Genomic DNA, 16,219 nt, shown 5'->3' with positions numbered 1-16,219 from the left:
TACGGTCTCTCATCAGGTCGTATCGTCCTGGATGAGTTTTCAGTGACTGGAGAAAATAAACAGTTACTTATTACTTTTGCTTATAGATTTAATCATATTCAAGACATCGCAGAAATATTCTGCTTCCAGAAATTAAAGAGAAACAAAACCCTGATTTTCCATCATTTTAGTGCAATTTAAAACCCTCACAATAGAGATATAAAGGTGGACAAACTTGCACTTACAGTACATACACACAGCTTGTCTTAAGAGTCTTTGTTCTTCGAATTTAGGACAACATCAGTGCCAAAAAGGGGCCGGTGCCATATTACATGTAATGGGAGGGACGGCTTTCTTGTCGCTTGACAAACAGACGTCTCCTCTGTGCTCAACTCTCTTTTCACTTCCCACTATGTTGCACTGAGGGACTTAAATTGATCTGACCTGATAGAAGAAACCTGTTATCTCACAAGCAGGGATGTGACAGTGCATGCCGTGTTCTGAGAGAAAACAATTGCATATCACTTGCCTTTTTTTCAGGGGCCAAATCCATGGGGAAATTTTTGATAATGTGGAGTTTCCCTAAAGGTCTGAAGTTGAAATAGAAAAAACAACAGGAATCTGAAATGTTCTTTTTTAAACCCTTTGCCAGACAACATAGGCAAAAAGCTGGGAGGACATATTTAGTTGTTTCTAAATAGTGATAAGATTTGTTTTTTATATCATCACCCAGTCATACAGATGATGCATTTGGTACAGCACAAAAAGTGTATGTATTTTGGGGAATTAGATCTGGAGGACTAACAGCCCAATATGTCAATATTTTGTGCACATTTTGATTCTAAAGTTTTGTTTTAATACCTTAGAGCTACAAAACCAGGACATTTAGGCTGAAGGTTAAGCAAACATCTGCAAAGCCACTAAAGTTTAATGGGGTTTTTTTTCAGCTCTTTCTGATAAACCGTCATTTTCTTTCAAATCTGTAGTTGATAACATTGCTGTTTTTTATGACACAATTTGGGCAATACCAGAAAACATTGCCATGACTTAGTACGCTTCTGAGGTCAATTCACAATGTCTAACTGGATGGAAGGTCCACCTGTGAATAATACCTCAAACATCCTGTTCAATTGAGAAAAGTCATGAGAAAAATCATCCAAAAGAATTGAGAACTCCCACAAGTCTGGTTCCTCCTGGGGTTTAATTTCCAGACAAATGTCTTAGTTTTTGTAGACATGTCACATGGTCTGGTCAAAATAAAGTTTAATCATTTGGTTACATTTGTAGAAAAATGGAGGAAGTTTGTTAGTCTGAAAAAAATAATTCATAGTGTGATGAACAGGGGCTGCAGCAACATGTTTTACAGGAGGGACTTGTGGATTTCACAAAATCGATGGTATCATAGGGAAGAAAACATTTTGTGGAAATGAAGTAGCATCTCAAGGTGGGACTTTTATTCTTAAGTTAAATTAATGAAACCAAAATCAATTAAATACATGTAAAATGATAAAAAAAAAGTTGATGAAATCTAATCAATACTTCCAGAAAATACGTATAATTTAAAAACATATTTCTACTGTTTGATATTGGACTTCCACATCGTCTTCAAATGTCACATTTACTGAAACTCACCTATTGTAAAATTCACTTGAACACTGTTTCAAACTTCATCAGAAATATTAAGCAGAAAATGAAATCACCTTGTCAAATTGATTAAGCTGAAATATCTTATTTTTTTCTGCTTTCAAAGCAAATTCCTAGCATTCAGGAAAAGAAGTGACCATCTCTTAATGGCACCAAGTTGTCAGTGTTCCCTAATCCCTGGAATGTGTCACTTTGTGTTCCTGTCGGCCTTTGTTCAGACTCACCAAGAGATCCGGCATGAAGCCACTAATGAAGGTTTCGACTTGAGAGTCAGGACCTCAATACCGGCGCTGAGGTGAAAGCCATTTGGAGAGCAGTCGCCCTGCTGCTAGCAGACCGAGGCCACCAGTGTGCTCTCATTAGACCCCATTGTGCAGGTGGCAGGTGTGTTAATCCTGTAAGGCTGTGTGGTGACCTCGCCTGTGGGGTACTGTACAGTCTCTTTCCGAGCCACTCAATGCCTGTCGCCTCCTGTTGAAGCAACTCGGCCAGCAGCGTCCTCGTTACTTTCCAATAACTTCTTAATTTACAGGTAGCGCAGAGTCAAAAGGGTAGGAAAATATTTTGCTAGTCTTTGCTTTTCCATCCTCTGCAAACACAATGGAGGTTACTTCCGACTATCAGGCATATAGTCTTGTTTTACCTTTTCCACACTCTTTAATTGTCGATTGCACATGAGTTCATGGGTGTGACTTGAATATCGGTTACAGAAAAAAAACAAAAAAACTTGGAGAGGTCTGGGTGTATCTCATGTTCATTGACTGTCTTCCTCTCTATAAAAAGTAAATGGAGGCAGCTGTAGGCAAAAATCCCCATATCCTTTCAGCAGAACAAACACTGCAACCCTCGTTGGCATTCTCCTTCTTTCTTGTTATCAAATTGAAACGTTTGGTGTCATGTTTAACAGACACAGATTCTGTTGCAGAACTTTTTGGGTCAAACAATTTGTCAACGTATTCACTTTGATCGCTGCAGGGTAAAATATATTTTATTTATTTTGAGTCCATCTGCTGGTTGGTTCTCTTAAGAGATGGTTTCCCAAATCCATTTCAAAACACTGAAATCAAAAGGTAGCAAAAGATTTTGACACCCACCAGTAGATTGTTCCGTGATAGTATGTGATTCAGAGGAACGGTGAACCAGCATCCAGATAGGTACTTTTAAGAGTGCGGCATTTAAATTGGTAAATGTTTAAATGAAAATTAGGTTCAAAATCAAACCCGTTCATCAAGCTGGGCAGGGTTAAAAGACCAATTCCAAGTCACCTTTAGTCCATCATTCTACAGCGAGAAAGAATATTTACAAGAGGAACTGCTGTTGACATTATGGCTGCTTATATGTACTCTACACAACCCAATAGTCATTTTTATAAAACTAACTTCTCCCCTCCATACTCCTATATTCCCATTATGACACTGGAAGTCTGTTAAAGAAGGAGAAATCCCCAGAGCTGCACTCAAAGAGCCAACTAGTTGGAAAATGCAAGCATGTTGCTAATCAAAGATAAGGCTACTTCTAGATTTTAGAAAAAATAAACTAAACCTTGTAAGGATGGAAAAAACAGAATATATATCCAAATTTTCCTAATGTAATTCCTTGTAATATGCCCAAGTTTTTATCTGAACAAAGTGTGCAAGTCAAATGTAGTAAGGATTGCCTGAGAAAATCTGAAACTTAGTAAAAAAATATTATTTTTTCATTTGGAGTCGTTTTTGTTATGCCTAGCCAAACGCTCAAAAATGTTGAGATACCGATTCCTATTAGAAGACAGACACGTAGTCAAGTGAGAAATTATCGCCATGGAGAGCAGGAGAGCACTCATCACACTTAAGTGGAAGTCTGACCTATTGAAGGTGGGGCCTTATTAAGGAGTGTTGTTGTGGAAACCAGTCATCTGGGACCAGGCAGTGTGGGAAACCAGATACTACAAGGAATCTGGTACTTGAAAGACTAAACTTTAATAAGGAAGGAATTATATGCTTTGAATGTTTTCTTTTGGCGTTTGCTTTTTCTTAATTCTTCAGAAATTCACTTAAGCTATGACAAGATATATAAAAAAATAGTTTATGCCAAGGAAGAGTTTCTGTAATTTGAAGGTTTGGCAAAACCAGTTTTGAAAAAAAAAAAGAAGCAATTTACATATTCTGAATAGAATCTTTTGTCCAATTAAAATAGTAAGTCCAGAGTAAGACAAGCTGGACGTTTAGATGGCCTGATTAAAGAATGTCTAAATCTTCATTAGTATGTAGATGGAAAGCCAAGAAATTTGGTGGGGATGAGAGATTAAGTGAAATTTGGGTGACATAGTAAGAAAGGAATTATGTGGTAACTGTCTTAAATTGAATAAATAAAAAAAGTATATGTTCAGAGTCAATTGGATTGAGAGCTGTTTTCATAAGATGTTATGCAATTTTTAAAGGAAGGCTTTGGAGTCAAGCAGCAGTCGACTGCTGAGCCACGAACCAGCATTTGCAGCACAGCTTGCCGCAGGAAGTCAGAAAAACTCATTCCTGGGAGATGGGATTGATTGCAATTCATTTGGTGCGTATGATAACCACTTACATGTAATTGTAGTTGCTTACAATCAGCAGAACACAAAACAGGATAAATGTTCCTTTTTAAATGATTCATGTACTGCCAGCAAGACTATAAACAGCATGTACTTTGCTGCAGTGATGAAGGAATAAGTCCATACAGTTTAATTGTAGTGTGGGCATTCTCAGGTCAGATTGGAGTTATGGTCTCTCAAACATGATCTGGGTCTGCCTCTGGTTCTTCCAGTGAGACTCTGGGGAAACCATGATCTTAAACACCAGTAGAGAGCATGATGACAGAGCAGATGAAGTATTCTGCAGGAATAGGGGAGATGTGTGAAATCCAAAACAGGAGAAGAAAATTCAATAGGCTATGAGCCACTATGAAGACAAAAACATTCAGTTCTCTGGTTTGTTATGACTAGAATCTGATCAGATAAATAATATTTTCCTTCTCTGTGGTTCAGCAGCTTCATAGTTTCCATTGTGACTTTAAGTTTGGTCATCACTGGAAGAAACTGCAAAACACAAACATGCAAAGTCAAGAATGTACAAGAATTTTAAAGAAGTTCTTTTGTTTGTTGATGCCCCATCACCCCCAAGTGAGTCAGTCTTTATTAGTTAACGCAGAGTGCAATGCAAAACCCACTGGAGGAAAAAAGCGTTCCAGTTTGCTTCAAAGATCGTAAAACCTGAGCCAAAGTCGTCTGCAGCCTTATTTATGATTTGGATTTTTTTATGACTGCTGTGTTACAATCAAGCTATTAGTACTTTCCTTCTTAAATTACGTTTGCGTGACTCTTGACCCTTTGTGTCATTTCCCTCTCTGGTTTCACATTGTACAGCTTTTTTGCTTTTGCTCTTTCCGCTTCTTCTCAGGATTACAAATTGCGTGTCGCAGAGGTTAAGAGTCACAAAAAAGTACATAAGATACATAATATCCCTTTTGATGCTAATCATTAAAAGACAAAAACGATAACCTAAAATAACTTACAACAGCATCTACCAGTTTTATCCAAATCTTTGAATATCTGAGAAAATCTCAGATAGAAATGAACTTTTCAGCAATACAGTGTGAAAGGATGCATTAGCAGATGGGATTGTTTTAGCCATAAAGAAAATAAATCTAGATATTTTAATTTACAATATTGCATTGCTCAATGGGCTGCATGCTGAGACAGTGGTTAGCACTGCAGCATTGCAACAAGAAAGTCCTGAGTTCAAATCTTTTTGCCTGGACTTTGCATATTTTTCTCAAACAAGCATTTATTCTCTATGGGGGCCACAGCTTCTTCCCACAGTCCAAAAACAAGTAAATTAGGCTAATTGGTTACTCTGAATTGCCATTTGGCACAAGTGTACACACATGGCTGTTTGTCCTGTATGGTTCTGCGATGGACTGGCGACATGTCCAGGGTGTAGCCCGTCTCTCGCCCAATGACTGCTGGAAACAGGCACCTCCCCGGTATATGGACAATGGACGGATGGATGATGTTTCAAAGTTAATGGTGTGAAACTTTTATGGTTTGTAATTATCATGTTCTTTGGGCATAGATGAAAATGATAGATTGAGAAATGGAAAAAAAAACATGGACACAGCAGATTAAATCACAGATGAGACTCCCATTGTTTGTTTCACGGCATTTTAAAACCACCCACAGTGTCTAAAATTAAATTCCACACGTTGTGATGTGCCGTATCGACATCTAATCCTGCAAAAAAGCAGATGGTTAGAGACGAGCAAAGTCTTAAGTTCCATGTTCGCATTTCTTTGGCTGAATTATATTAAATTAGAAGACACCAGCGTCTGTCCTCAGCCAGCTGTTGACAGACTGAGAGGCTGCATTTGATGTTCGGAAAATTCTTTGTATCCATTTTAAAGCTTAAGCTGTTACTCCTGACTAAAAATGTTCACCACACTAATAGATAAAAAGTTTGGCTTGAACATTAATTGTTTAAATTAACAAGTGGCTGCAGCAAAAATAAATAAATAAAATAAATAAATGCAGTATTTGCTAAATTAACTTAATGTAATCTGGCCGTGTGAGACTGTGACATATACCACACAAACTCCCTGAAGAGGTTTGTGTGGTATATGAGAGGAAATGGGTTCAAACCACCTGACTCATGTGTGCTTCTGTAATTATAAGCTGAAAACTATAACAGTGTCATTAACTCTAAATAGCAAACTTGCATTCAACAATTAAAATGGGCTTCTAAATGCCATTTTCTTTTAGTTTGGTTCACAGGTCGCCGTGTCAAATTACACAAAAATCGAACTATGTTACTGTAATGTGTGAAAAATTTTGTAACATAAGAATAAGAGAAACATTTTAATCTGAAACAGAAGTTGTGAAAAAGTGAATGTAGAGTATATAAATGTGTTGGGTACAAATTCCCATAGAGGTTTATTATTTCCAGCTCTGACTGCTGCTAAGCTTCTTGTGGGCTGAAGTCTGAGTGGATTCGCTTCAGCTTAAGAGGTTAAACCAAAAGTCTGCAACCTGTGGCTCTCACAGAGGTTTGGCTGAAAATGATGTAGAACCAAGACATGTTCCAAAATAAAAGAAAAAAGTGCTTAAAAATAATTAAGTTGTACATATTTCATGCCCCTTGTTTTCCCCGAATATAGTCCTATTAAGAAAAATGAATGCATTCCTTTTTGTGTGAATTTTTTGTTTTTGTTTGCTTCAAAACCTAACACGTAAAAAAATGTGGTTCCTAATTTATCCACAACAACTGTACATGCTGTTATTTTTTTCAAGGAGTCGTGTACTTTTTCAGGTTTTTGTGGCTCCAGATAGTTTTTAACCAGAAACTGGAGAAAAAAAAAATTGCTATTAGGATTGAAAAGCTGCTGACTCCTGGGGAAGGCAGACTGTTTGAATGTTACACCATTTATATTGCCATTCTGTCTACACTATTGAGAATAAAATCCTTAAATAGACCCCTAAAACCCACAGAACTCACTGTATCATGAAACAAACACTACACATTTAAACCTGTGATAAAATGAAACTATTATGTGGACTTTTATTATAAACAAGTTATTCTCTACTGCCCACATGTGGTGAGAATAAGTTATAGCGACTCATGAAATATCTCATGAGTTTTTTGTTCCAACATCTTGCTTTTATATGGAGTGTTTTGTACTTTAATAATGATAATAATAATTAAAACTCACTCCCAATCCTAATCCAGGACTCCTTCCAGCTGTAATTTAAATCCTTCTTCAAACCCTAAATACAATTCTCCTTCTAATGCTCCTTCAAACCCTAATTCCAACACTCCTTCCAAACCTCTTTAAAACCTTCATTACAACCCTCCTTTTGAAGCGCAGTGTATTAAAATAGTTACTGAAAGCCTATTTGCAAAAGGTTTCATTAGCTTTTATGTTATTTTTGACCTATCTGAATAAATTAGCCCACCGTTCCAATATCACCACCAGCTGACACCGATATCAGTAAAAATAATCTAACTGGCTATCTCAAGAACAAATTGTAAATACATAAATATTCGTACATTAAAGAAGTTCTACTTAGACACAGACTGTGGTGGTGGATGTCCCTTATTTTACTTTCTGAAAGGTGGTAACCCTAACTTTTGTACACATTTTCTTTTATAAACAAAGCTTAATTGAAGGTAGGGTGGCCTGATGTTCCCCATATCTCTGGAGAGTCCATACAGGTGCAGATATGGGGGAATTAGCATTTAGCTCATTGAAGCTTATCAACTGTTGTGACCTGAAGAGTTTAGCTTTCTAAAGTGTTCTTCACAAATTTCTAATACTCTTTGGGTGGGATCTTTCCTTTGACTGAAAGCTTTCACTCCTCTTGTTTTTCTATTTGCAGGCTTTTTCTTTATTGCCAATTTATTATTTTTCTGCAAATCTTCTGAAAGTTGACTTCAAATGCTTCTGCAATGTTCACTAAAAATATTCAGTTTAGAGTATTCATGCTGCATTTTCACAGGAAATGCTTTTATTTCTAATTTTAGTTTATGAGGGAGATGGAGAAATGAAAAATGCAACTTCAAAAAGTCAACATTTTTATACTTTTTGAAGGACTGATGAAACACTTAAGTGTGCAAAAGTGTGTAATTATGGCTCATACATAATGAATGTTTATATTTCACCTTTATTTTCATGTCAGTTTTAAACAACAAATTCAAGCTCAGCACAAACAAACTGACCACGACAGCCTGTGCTCTGCTGAATATCTTAGCTGCAGGAGCATAACATCACATCAAATCCAGCCAATGACTACATTTCCCATGGCTAGGATTTTGAAGACATCTGTGAGGAGTTCAGCTGGAGATCATGACACTAAATGGTTATGTCTGATTTTTTTTTTATCCCCCATGACCAGTTGGATTGATTTCACAAGTCCTCCCTTCAAAGCACATTGAGGAGAACACTCCAAAAATTGTGAAACAAAATCAAGAAGACACAATGACACCACAAGTGTTCTGCCAAACCCATCAAATTAATGTACAAGAACAATGTAAATAATAATAATAATAATAATATTAATACTAAGTGTTTTTACAGATTTGTTTCCAAACAAAAATAAATTCCTTTGGTCAAGTAAAAAATAAATGAAAACAACAGTGAACTCTTTCATGTACCAGTCTCCGTTTCCTCGTGTTTCTTTTTCTACAGTCTTCCTGGTTCTTTGAGGCTCTAAGGCTGCAAAGGAGGTGTCAAGGCAATATGGTTATGGTGCCCCAGGAGCTCCATGCTGCAGCATGCTGGGAAAAGGACTAGAGGAGTAAGAGAGGGGCAGAGGCATTGAGAGAGGAGCAGAGCCCTCAGACAGCAGGTGAAGGTGCATCAGGATCAGGCTCGTTGCTGTAGTTGTTGCTGTAGTGATTCCCACTGGGTGGGTGATTGGGTAGGATGTCCAGTTCATCCACCTGTGGGCCAGGGTGCATCACAACCAGCTGGTCCTGGGGGATATCTGCAGCTGCTGCAGCCAGGTTGGTGATGGACTTGGACTTTACACACTGAAAGTCCACATGTCGGCTTTTGCCCTCTTCCTTTTCCCAGGACATGCGGATGAAGGGCCTCTGCACATAGTTGTAGATCACCTCGGGGCGACCCCCTGGGCGCTTCTTCACTTTCTCCTTATAAGTGGGGTAACCTGTTGACATAGAATATATGCAGTTCTTATTTCACGTTAAAACTCTTTCACTTTTTATGTAAAATTCCATATTTCAAATTCCTTTTCCAGATATTTCTGAAAAAGAAAAGGAAAGAAAGGAAGGAGAGAAAGGGAGTCTATCAGGAAAAAAAACATACCAGAGGGGGGAATAATGCAGAGTTGAAGACATAAGGATGAAAGTATGAAAGAAAGTGTATAAGGAAGGAAAGAATGAATGAAAGAATGAGAAAAGACAACAGAATAGGGAATAAAGTCTGAAAACACAAGAAATGTTTAACCTTAGTTTATCCCTGCTAACCTTTTATCTAAACCCTGAAACTAACTATTACTTCTCTAAGTGAATTAGTACGACATCAGTGAAACACACTAATTCAATCCCATAAAATAAAAGATAACAATTAAACCTTGACTCATTAAAACAACTAAGCAACCAAAATCTGAATCCTAATTTTTCCAGTAAAAGAAAAAAAAGCCTCCAAGTCAAACATTCAGTGCACTTTTTAAATCATGAAGTCAAATTCTTCCACAACAGTCAGCAAACATTTCATAAAAGTCTCACTATACTTGGAAAAACACAGAACACATTTTTCCTGGAAAGTTCAGCATACCTTCAATACCCAGCCTTATTTTCTTCAGTCCCCTCTCCTTTAAAACTGATTTGGCAACATCTCGGTTCTCGATATACTTGAAAAATCTGTACAGTTTTGTGCTGTAAATAACTGCAATGAGAATAAATAAAATGTTATTAAATTAAATTTACCACACATTTCTGCTGTGTACACAAATTGTAAAACCTCATCAGTGTCTGTTTTCTGCAGAAGCAGGCAGGCACTTACTCTGCGAATACTCCTCGCCCATTTGTGGTGGATACTCTTCATCCCAGTCCACCACATCATCATCTGTCAGAACTACAATGTGACATTCTCTCTCTCCACTCTGAGCACTGGCCACCATTAAGGGCAGAACCATTTCCTCGAGGTAAAACTCAAACTGATGTCGAGCACCGTCATTGGACAGCTCATGCATCAGGGCACCTGGAAAAAGGGACGAGTTCAAAATTAAATGTTTACTGCTTCAGTAAGGTCACTGAAGCAGTAAACATGCACAGATCATTCAAATAGGCCATTTGGCCGCCCTGTTTTAGAAAAGGTTTAGGAAAAAAGTGACAAAAAAAAACAACATTTACTTACACTACCAATAGACATCATCATTGATGGAAAATAACAGCAAATTTGTCCAAGTGTGGAATTATGCATGTGCTTCAAATGTGTTTTTTCAAACCTAAATTACTTTTAAAATGACTTGAACAGAGAAAAGAGTGTTATGGAAACTTCCAAAAATGATTTAATTTCCTGCTTTCACATTAGAGTATTAGAAATCTCAAAATACTTTTTTTTTGCTCATTTTTTTTTCCAAATATGCATACTTAAAAACACTTTGACCAAAATTTATTTTTAGTGTATAAGAGCAACCGTTGTCCTGAAAGTTGAATCTGTACTGGTGAACTGTGTTTAAATAGACTATAGTAGAACTAAGCCTGTCCAAAACATGTCAAAACAATTGGCAGCATTTCTGCAGCAGCTGTCAACAGTCCTAATCTACAATGTTTAGCAGTGCTGAACAAAAGGAGCTTTCAGACACTGAAGGCACCAAGGATTTAGCCGCCTTCTTCTAGCTACTGCATCAAAAAACAAAAGTCATGATAAATTTTCTGAGCGTTTTTTTCTCGAGTTTGTCTGAGTCTAAATTAAATCAATCCACAGAAATCTGGAACAGCACCCTCTGACCGATGAAATGTGTTTTTCTTCCCTCTTTTGACAAAGTGCTATGAACATGATGAAGCTGCATGCCTTAATGTGCGACTGTAAAAACCTCAACATTGGGGAACTCACTAAGGTCTCTGCATTTGATGGTGCTATAGTCGAAGGAGATGCATAGATAGTCACACGCCTCCCGCAACTCAGGGATGGAGATTCCATCTGGACAACGGATTATCCCAGATTTGTAGTAATCCTGTTAATTAGATAAAAATCACAAAGAAGACAGTCGTATCAAACACAGTGGAGCCATTAACTCATAAAATATACACACGTAAACCAAAAGCTTTAATTAAGGTGACATAAGTAACCTGGAAACACTTTGTCTTTGGTTGTGTATTTTACACATCAGAGATTCACAAGTTAAAACTCTTACTGTATGTTGTTAATTACATTTTTACCAGGTAGGTTATTTGTAGACAACATTCAGATACACACAAGAAAATTTCAAAGTTAATAATTAATAAAGTATGAGACAACATTTTGTAAAGTAATTGGATGTGATAGCTGGAGCTCTGAGCAGAATAATCCAGTCTTTTCATCTTTATCGTCACAAACTGTTTGACCACACTGTCCTGTTATTACTCTCTTTCTAATGAAAATGAGTTCACTTTAAAGGAGATTTGTTTTAGCTTAGGAGTAATTAAAAGCACACACGAGCTGTATTATGTACACATTTCAGTCTACAAGCTCTTAAATAAATAGAGACAACATTAGAAGGAAACTGACCAAAATTGCTCGGAAAACTGTTGAGCTGATGCCCTCGGCCACCTCGTACTCCCCCTTCTCGTTGGGCCTTGTAAAGTTATGTTCCCTTCCAGAGCCAAACATCCTGCAACAAAGAAGCTCAGGTTTATATTCTCAATCCAGCTGGAAGAACATCTGATGTTTAATTTAGTTAAAAACTACACCAGACAGTGAGTATTATTGTGCTGTACCTGCCCAACATGGTGTTGGGTTGTGCAGTGAAGATGGAAGGGTCTATTACAAAGCGTGTGTTGTCGACTATCAGAGTGACTCTCTCTGAGGTTCTCGTGTTTCGGTTTCCAACGGGGGCATTTGCGCCACCCTCCTTAGGATTGTCATAGACGAAAACCATTTCTCCGACGCCCAAACTTTTGAAGGTGCCGTCAGAACTGGACAAGCTACTGTTGCGACTGCTCACAACTCCGCTGCTGCTGGAACCACTGGGTGAGATTCTCTGAGGCCTGGGGCTACTGGGCCTTGATGAAGGACCATCTCGCTCTCGATCTTCACACAAAAGGAACAACAGTTTCTCAATTAAATTTTAATTTGGAGCATAAGTTAAACTGTAAGCATTCAGGTTAAAATGCATTACTTAATAATAAAAAAAGCATTATTTGTTGGATTTATGATGTGTAAACCACAAGTGAGCTTTGGGTTTCAGTTAGCTGCTCTCAATACTGACTGACAGGAGCTGGAGAACCATTACATGACTTATACGCAGGCTCTCTACTCACCACTGTTGTGTTGGCGGGTGGGTGAGGTGACGTTTCGAATGCAAGGGGTTAGTTGCCCTTCCCTCTCATGTGAGGAGTCCCTAGAGCGATCGCTGGAACGACGGCGGTCACGTGAGCGGTCGCAACCCCCACTGGCACCATGCAAGCTCATGTTCCTCTGTTCTGCCTCCACTCGAGAAGCTCTGGCCTGACTGCTGCTTTTCAAGAGAAAACCACATGTAATTTTCATTCCTTCTTTTCCTCAAGGCCAAAACATTTCCATTGAAGTTGTAACAATGCGAATGCTCTAGTTTAATACACCGCTTGCTATTTTGGCTCCACGAATTACTATTTTGTCCCATTTTGCCCAGTGAATACACCGTCTCCGACTCTATGTACTTACTCTTTGAGTATCAGTTTATTTATTTTTTTATTAAGTATTTTCATGAATTATCAAGATAGTCATGACACTTTTTAAAGATCCCATATAATGAAATAGTATATAATATATATATATATTTTCCCCATTACATCAATTTCCATTTATTTTGGTCTGGATACATTTACTCAAAATTAAGCCAGATTTTTATTCATAGCAACAACAACAAAAAAATAAATACATATTTTTCTACCGTCAAGCACATTATAGAAATGTACTTAAAATTCTTGGTTGTCAATCGCATCATGTACAAAATGTTCCCTGGTGGGCACACCTTGATGAATGGTTGATATGAAACTTCCTATGGTAAATGGCTCTATTTAGTGGCTAAAAACGTCAGATACAAGACAAAACATAAAAGCTGACATGGCAAAAGGGCAAAATGGGCAGCTCCACACTAACACAATCAGAAAGTCACTCAAAGCAGAAAATGATCAGAGTTTAAACACATCTACTTTTAAGAGGTTGTAAATCACTCTTTTAATACTTGCATTGTATGTTTGCACCAATAGGATTTTATAAGAGGCATTAAGCAGAGCACCCGTAATCATTCGTACAACTGGACTGACCACATTCTAAAATGTTCAAATTACAAAGGGACAAAAACAAAAAAAGAAAAACTAAAAAGGCCACCCTGTACTTTTACCCTCACATCTACTTCCTTATCTGACTCATGATCAAGCTGTTTGGTCACAGGTAAGTAATCAACTTAAACTAAATGTAAGATACTCAAAATGATTATTAGCGAAAACCAACAAAAACAGTGGCATGAGTGCATCTGAATAATAGTTTTAGTTATTCAAACAAACTGACTGTCACCAGGTTAGACTACAGGTCTGAGAAATAAACAAAATAAATACAAAAACAAAATAGGGCAATATATCTTATTATCTTGTAGCGAAATGTGTCTAGAGTTAAAAAATGTATTACAAAATTGAATCAAGATGACATTTAAGCACAATGCAATGAAAAAACAATTAAGAAAAATGCTACAACTAAAGAAAACAGACAACTTATTACTTTCAATGATTTAATATTTTCATCCCTTAAGAAATAAATTAATTTATGTACCATTTTAGTTTGTGAAGTTAGAATTCCTAAATCTCTTTTGAACGTTAAAAAAAATACATCTCTGCATTGAGAACAAGTGTTGCATTGTTTATAATTTTCTGTGCCTCCATAATCAAAATCACATTAGGTAAAAGACTTAAAATACTGAACATCCTTGTTCCCTAAAGTTGCATGGAGGAATAACTTCAGTAAACATTATGCAATCTCTAAAATACTGAGAATGGATACTCCTATTTAAACATGAATACTCTAAAGCATTTATTTTCACATTAAATGCAACAGAATTGTTATTGATGAGTTGGAATTAAGAAGGTAAAGAGAATAAATGTATTCTCTATATAAACCTTTTTTTTTTCTAAAAGTATTTGAGAGATGCGTGACAAAGTAAAATTTCAGAATGAACTCTGATATCCATAGCTTAGACGTTTTTTTCCTTTCTTTATTTTACAGTTTTAGAAGATGTCGCAGATTTTCAAATTGTGCTCACCTCGAATGCTTGCAGAGTTTGCGAGGTCGGTTCGGTGTTACGCGTTCCCAGTTTTCCGTGTCACTAGAGTTACTGTCATATGACTGCAGACGTGCTGCCATCACCCGAACAGGGGGGAGTCTGGTCTGGATCTTTCACCGTTCATTATCTGGTCAGCCGTAAAGGGTAAAAATCAACAAGTCAGTTCACTCCCCCTGTCAGTGTCAGCCTCTGGAAAACCCTAAACTACCTTACGAAATTAATTTTAAACGACTACATGTTTTATGCAAGACAAACCTAATGGCCTTGCGTGCTTAAACGACATACAAATTGAACCACTGAGAATAAAACGTAGGAAACACTTCTGTAGGCTGAGTCAGCCCACGATTGGGCTAAATACTTAGCATACTTAGCTTGCTAACATTAGCTTGCTTTGTTAGCCGTTCAATAATAAGTTATAATCAGTTTTTCTTCGATAATAGTACGGAAACCACATTTACACCAAAATGACTCACATACGTGAGTTAATATTATCAAAAGAAAAGACACAATTAATGAAATACACACCTATCTTGCTTCGGTTTCCGCTATAATCCCAGTAGCTTCATAGCAAACCATCCCTTTCAAAACACTCACTCAGGTGACGTACAACGTGACAACGGTTGACGCCTTGACGTGCTGACGTAGACGAAGCAAGAATCTTAGCTGGTGTGCGGTTTGGTTTTATTTGTTCACTATATAAATTTAAACGCCTCAGTTGACCATTAAAATTAGTTTAGAATGAGCTGAGCTACTGTTTTCTTTAAGTATTGCAAGAATTTCAATTGTCTCCTTAAAAGGAAATAAAACGAAGAACAACTACCAGATCTCGCGATATGTTGGATATGTTTTTCATGTTAGAAAAAAAAGGCAACAATTGCAATTATTTTTAGCTTTATTCTAAATCTTAATATCTGGTATAGATTAAAAATAGCAATTGTAAAATGTTGTATAATTTGCAATAAAGCTTAGCCCACAAAGTGAGTTTTAATTCTTGAAATATGCTGGTATTTTACTGTTGCAAGTTAGTAACAAGTTTTTAAAAATGTTTTGCATACACAAGATAAATTATCTTTCCTTGGTGCTTTTTTACACACAACAATAAATAGATAAATCCACTAGAACAATAAGTCAAAAGACAATTGCTTACTAAAATAGTGTTTGCATTATGGCTGGAAAGAGTTATTCACTTTTTTCTTTGTTATTCCTTTTCTCATCTCTGCTATGGAGCAAATTCCCACTAGATTATCTGAGTTGCAACTATTTTACTGTAGGTCAGATCACTAATAACATTGTTTAATTATATTATTTTCCTCTTGTTCTTATTATTGTATACCAGTTATTGTACTCTAATCCTGAGCTCCTGCTAAGCAAACCACAAGCTTTGAAGATTTTTTTGCACCCTTTTCTTCCATTCTGTGCCCTATGTTTTCGATTTGAAACTTACACAAAGCATATCGTAAACAACACAATCACAGTAATTAGAAGCTCAACCAGATATCCAGTAAAAAGTCAGGAGAACAAAGTTCAACAGGCTTCACTTTATATAGGTCATACAGCCCATTTCCCTGTTTGTAAGTATAATATGTCATAAAATCTGATTCAAAT

The 16,219-nt window shown here is 36.9% G+C and overlaps 1 protein-coding gene across 3 annotated transcripts; it reads right to left on the bottom strand.

Annotated features, from left to right (window-relative positions):
- Positions 1-8,273: 8,273 nt before the first annotated feature.
- On the bottom strand, positions 8,274-15,247 carry btbd10b (BTB (POZ) domain containing 10b). Of its 3 annotated transcripts, none has more exons than XM_008405292.2 (9): positions 15,140-15,247; positions 14,594-14,741; positions 12,618-12,814; positions 12,075-12,387; positions 11,866-11,968; positions 11,212-11,332; positions 10,156-10,353; positions 9,928-10,038; positions 8,274-9,298 (listed from the first exon to the last, which is right to left on the bottom strand). In XM_008405292.2, the coding sequence occupies exons 2-9, from the start codon at positions 14,692-14,694 to the stop codon at positions 8,967-8,969; spliced, it is 1,476 nt and encodes a 491-aa protein (XP_008403514.1). In that variant the 5' UTR covers positions 14,695-14,741; positions 15,140-15,247; the 3' UTR covers positions 8,274-8,966. The 3 variants fall into 3 exon arrangements, with proteins under 3 accessions (XP_008403514.1, XP_017159293.1, XP_008403515.1); XM_017303804.1 differs by having other exon boundaries at positions 12,618-12,811; XM_008405293.2 differs by lacking the exon at positions 14,594-14,741 and having other exon boundaries at positions 12,618-12,811; positions 15,140-15,237.
- Between the last annotated feature and the right edge of the window lie 972 nt (positions 15,248-16,219).

The sequence above is a fragment of the Poecilia reticulata genome, linkage group LG3 (assembly GCF_000633615.1).
Source record: "Poecilia reticulata strain Guanapo linkage group LG3, Guppy_female_1.0+MT, whole genome shotgun sequence".
Classification (NCBI taxonomy): domain Eukaryota; kingdom Metazoa; phylum Chordata; class Actinopteri; order Cyprinodontiformes; family Poeciliidae; genus Poecilia; species Poecilia reticulata.
The sequence above is the reverse complement of the archived record's forward strand: the minus strand, read 5'-3'. Positions and strand labels throughout refer to the sequence as shown.

Coding starts and splice junctions, on each gene's coding strand:
- btbd10b (XM_008405292.2), bottom strand. CDS start 14,694: ATGGCAGCACGTCTGCAGTCATATGACAGTAACTCTAGTGACACGGAA. Junction 11,333..11,865: donor CAGTTTTCCGAGCAATTTTG/GTCAGTTTCCTT, acceptor TCTAATTAACAG/GATTACTACAAATCTGGGAT. Junction 9,299..9,927: donor AATAAGGCTGGGTATTGAAG/GTATGCTGAACT, acceptor CTATGTCAACAG/GTTACCCCACTTATAAGGAG.